Genomic DNA, 2,475 nt, shown 5'->3' on the forward strand with positions numbered 1-2,475 from the left:
AATCTACTGAATAATGTGCATTAATGTAATGAAAGAAGAAGTCGTTACAGTTATGTGATCAGCGGGATCAAGACTGCAACAAATATGAATTTTGCATTGCCGTTATTTCAAATAGCAAAGAAACTCCCACGACAGCATCCCTGGGACTTACCTAACAAAGAAAAAGGTATCGAGAGAGTGATTTCTGAAGACAGAAAGAGGTTAAATTCACAGACACTCCCTCAACAGCTGTTTTACAACCTTCACATCTTGTTATTCTAAATGAATTTATTGATTAAATCTAAGAAATTGGAATAAATTATAACGAATATATCATCGATATCCAATTCGACACTCATCCAGCATTTCACTGTTTTGATATGTGCTATTTATTTAGTTTTCATACAGGGAACGCATTTGTTATCAAATGTAAGGTCAGTAAAATCTTGTTCATTTTCATGACTTCCTCTGATAAATCACTCTGTGATGCAGGTCGAATCCTGTAGAGGGAGGATCCAACCAGATCATATCAGTTCTTCAGTCGTGTTTCAGAGTGTTTTCAGACATTTTAAACCTCACTATCGTGAACCGATGAAGAAAATGCTTCTCAAATCAGTATTGTTCTGGTTGTGTTTGTGGCGTCTGGTTGGTGAGTTTTACTTCACATTTAAATGATTAAAAGTATTTTAATGAAGCTTCATCAAACTGACATCAAGTGATAAACTCTGTTCTTCAGGAGTGTTTTGTAGTTCTGTCAGCGAGGTGAAATTGCTGGTGATAGTTGGAGAGTCTGTCACTCTTAACACTGGCTTTACTGAAATAAAGTGGTTTGACAGGATTCAGTGGTGGTTTGAGAATAATATGATTGCTGGTATCAATGTAACGACCGGCAGCATGACTGTATATGATAATGTTCTTGACGGGAGATTCAGAGACAGACTGAAGCTGGACAGTCGAACTGGATCTCTGACCATCACAAACATCACAAAGAAACATGCTGGAGATTATACAGTGACAACCAGCGAACCAGTGATGATAATAATCAGGCTCACTGTCACTGGTGAGTTTCATTTATTTCACCTGCTTACATTTTAGAGTGAAATGTATCTCAAGCTATTACTTTTGTAAACAAAGTTATTTGAAAGTCTCAATCTGTGACAAACCCTGTTTCAGAGTGTGTTTGTGATGCAGAAGAAATATCAGTAACAGAGGGAGATTCTGTTACTCTAAACACTGGTCTTACTGAAATAAGTGGAAATGACTCACTGTCTTGGGATTATGAAATTGACATTGCTGCAACACCTATATTTGAAAGATGTTTAGAACAAATTATAATCAGCTATACTTATGGGTTTGAGTTATTTGACGACGGAATGAAACTGGACAATCAAACTGGATCTCTGACCATCATAAACATTACAACTAAACGTGCTGGTATTTATACACTCAATTACCAGATAAGTGGAGGAAATTGGTCAACAAAAGCATTCAGAGTTTCTGTCTATGGTGAGTAGAGGTCTTGTGCCTTGTCCTTCAAATAAAATCATTTTACAGTTTGAGATTATAGACTGTTGAACACATTGAACTGAAAATAAGACTGTTGATTAGATTTGGTCATACTGTATTTCTCATGTTTTCAGCTCGTCTGCCGGTTCCTGTCATCAGCACTAACTCTACAAACTGTTCTTCATCATCATCATCATCTTCATCATTGTGTTCACTGCTGTGTTCAGTGGTGAATGTGAGTCATGTGACTCTCTCCTGGTACAAAGGAAACAGTTTATTGTCCAGCATCAGTGTGTCTGATCTCAGCATCAGTCTCTCTCTACCTCTGGAGGTGGAATATCAGGAGAAAAACAGCTACAGCTGTGTGGCCAACAATCCCAGCAGCAAGCAGACCACACATCTGGACATCAGCAAGCTCTGTCACTCATGTTCAGGTTCAGCAGCTGATATTAGAGCTGATATTACTGTTTATTGACTGAGCTGATCTCAGTTTGATCTGTTTATTCCTCAGACTCTGTCCACTGCTGTGGTTCTACTGAAGCTGTGATCCGATTGGTCCTCTCTGCTCTGGTGGGTGTGGCTACTGTCATTCTTCTGGTTTATGACATCAGATCCAGAAGAGCTGAACAGGCTCGAGCACAGATTTACTCATCAGGTATTGTGATTTTAATTTTTTTTTTAAATATAATTTTTTAATATTTATTTATTTTAAATGGCTTAAAATATTTAAATGCTGGTGTTTATGTTCATTTTTAGGTGGCTCATTTCAACCCTAGAAGAACAAACCGTAATATATTCTCACAATAATGCTCAAAATGCGAGTATTTGTCATGAAAAATACTGAATTGCTGTGCTCACGCTAGATTATGTAATATAAAATGCTTTAATTTCTAATGATTTAGATTTTAATCTTTTCATGCAGATTGAAAGTCTTTTTCTTTAGATAAGATCTCTCTTGAGTCTGTTTATTTGCCACATTTGATTGCATTT

The 2,475-nt window shown here is 36.8% G+C and overlaps 1 protein-coding gene across 1 annotated transcript; it reads left to right on the top strand.

Moving 5' to 3' along the window:
• The first annotated feature begins 530 nt into the window (after positions 1-530).
• On the top strand, positions 531-2,261 carry LOC113040569 (uncharacterized). Its single transcript, XM_026198873.1, has 5 exons — positions 531-628; positions 716-1,039; positions 1,153-1,485; positions 1,620-1,919; positions 2,242-2,261. Exons 1-5 carry the CDS (start codon positions 571-573, stop codon positions 2,259-2,261), a joined length of 1,035 nt encoding a protein of 344 aa, XP_026054658.1. The 5' UTR covers positions 531-570.
• The last annotated feature ends 214 nt before the right edge of the window (positions 2,262-2,475 follow it).

Source organism: Carassius auratus, chromosome 22, assembly GCF_003368295.1.
Source record: "Carassius auratus strain Wakin chromosome 22, ASM336829v1, whole genome shotgun sequence".
Lineage (NCBI taxonomy): Eukaryota > Metazoa > Chordata > Actinopteri > Cypriniformes > Cyprinidae > Carassius > Carassius auratus.

Coding starts and splice junctions, on each gene's coding strand:
- LOC113040569 (XM_026198873.1), top strand. CDS start 571: ATGAAGAAAATGCTTCTCAAATCAGTATTGTTCTGGTTGTGTTTGTGG. Junction 629..715: donor GTGTTTGTGGCGTCTGGTTG/GTGAGTTTTACT, acceptor TCTGTTCTTCAG/GAGTGTTTTGTAGTTCTGTC. Junction 1,040..1,152: donor AATCAGGCTCACTGTCACTG/GTGAGTTTCATT, acceptor ACCCTGTTTCAG/AGTGTGTTTGTGATGCAGAA.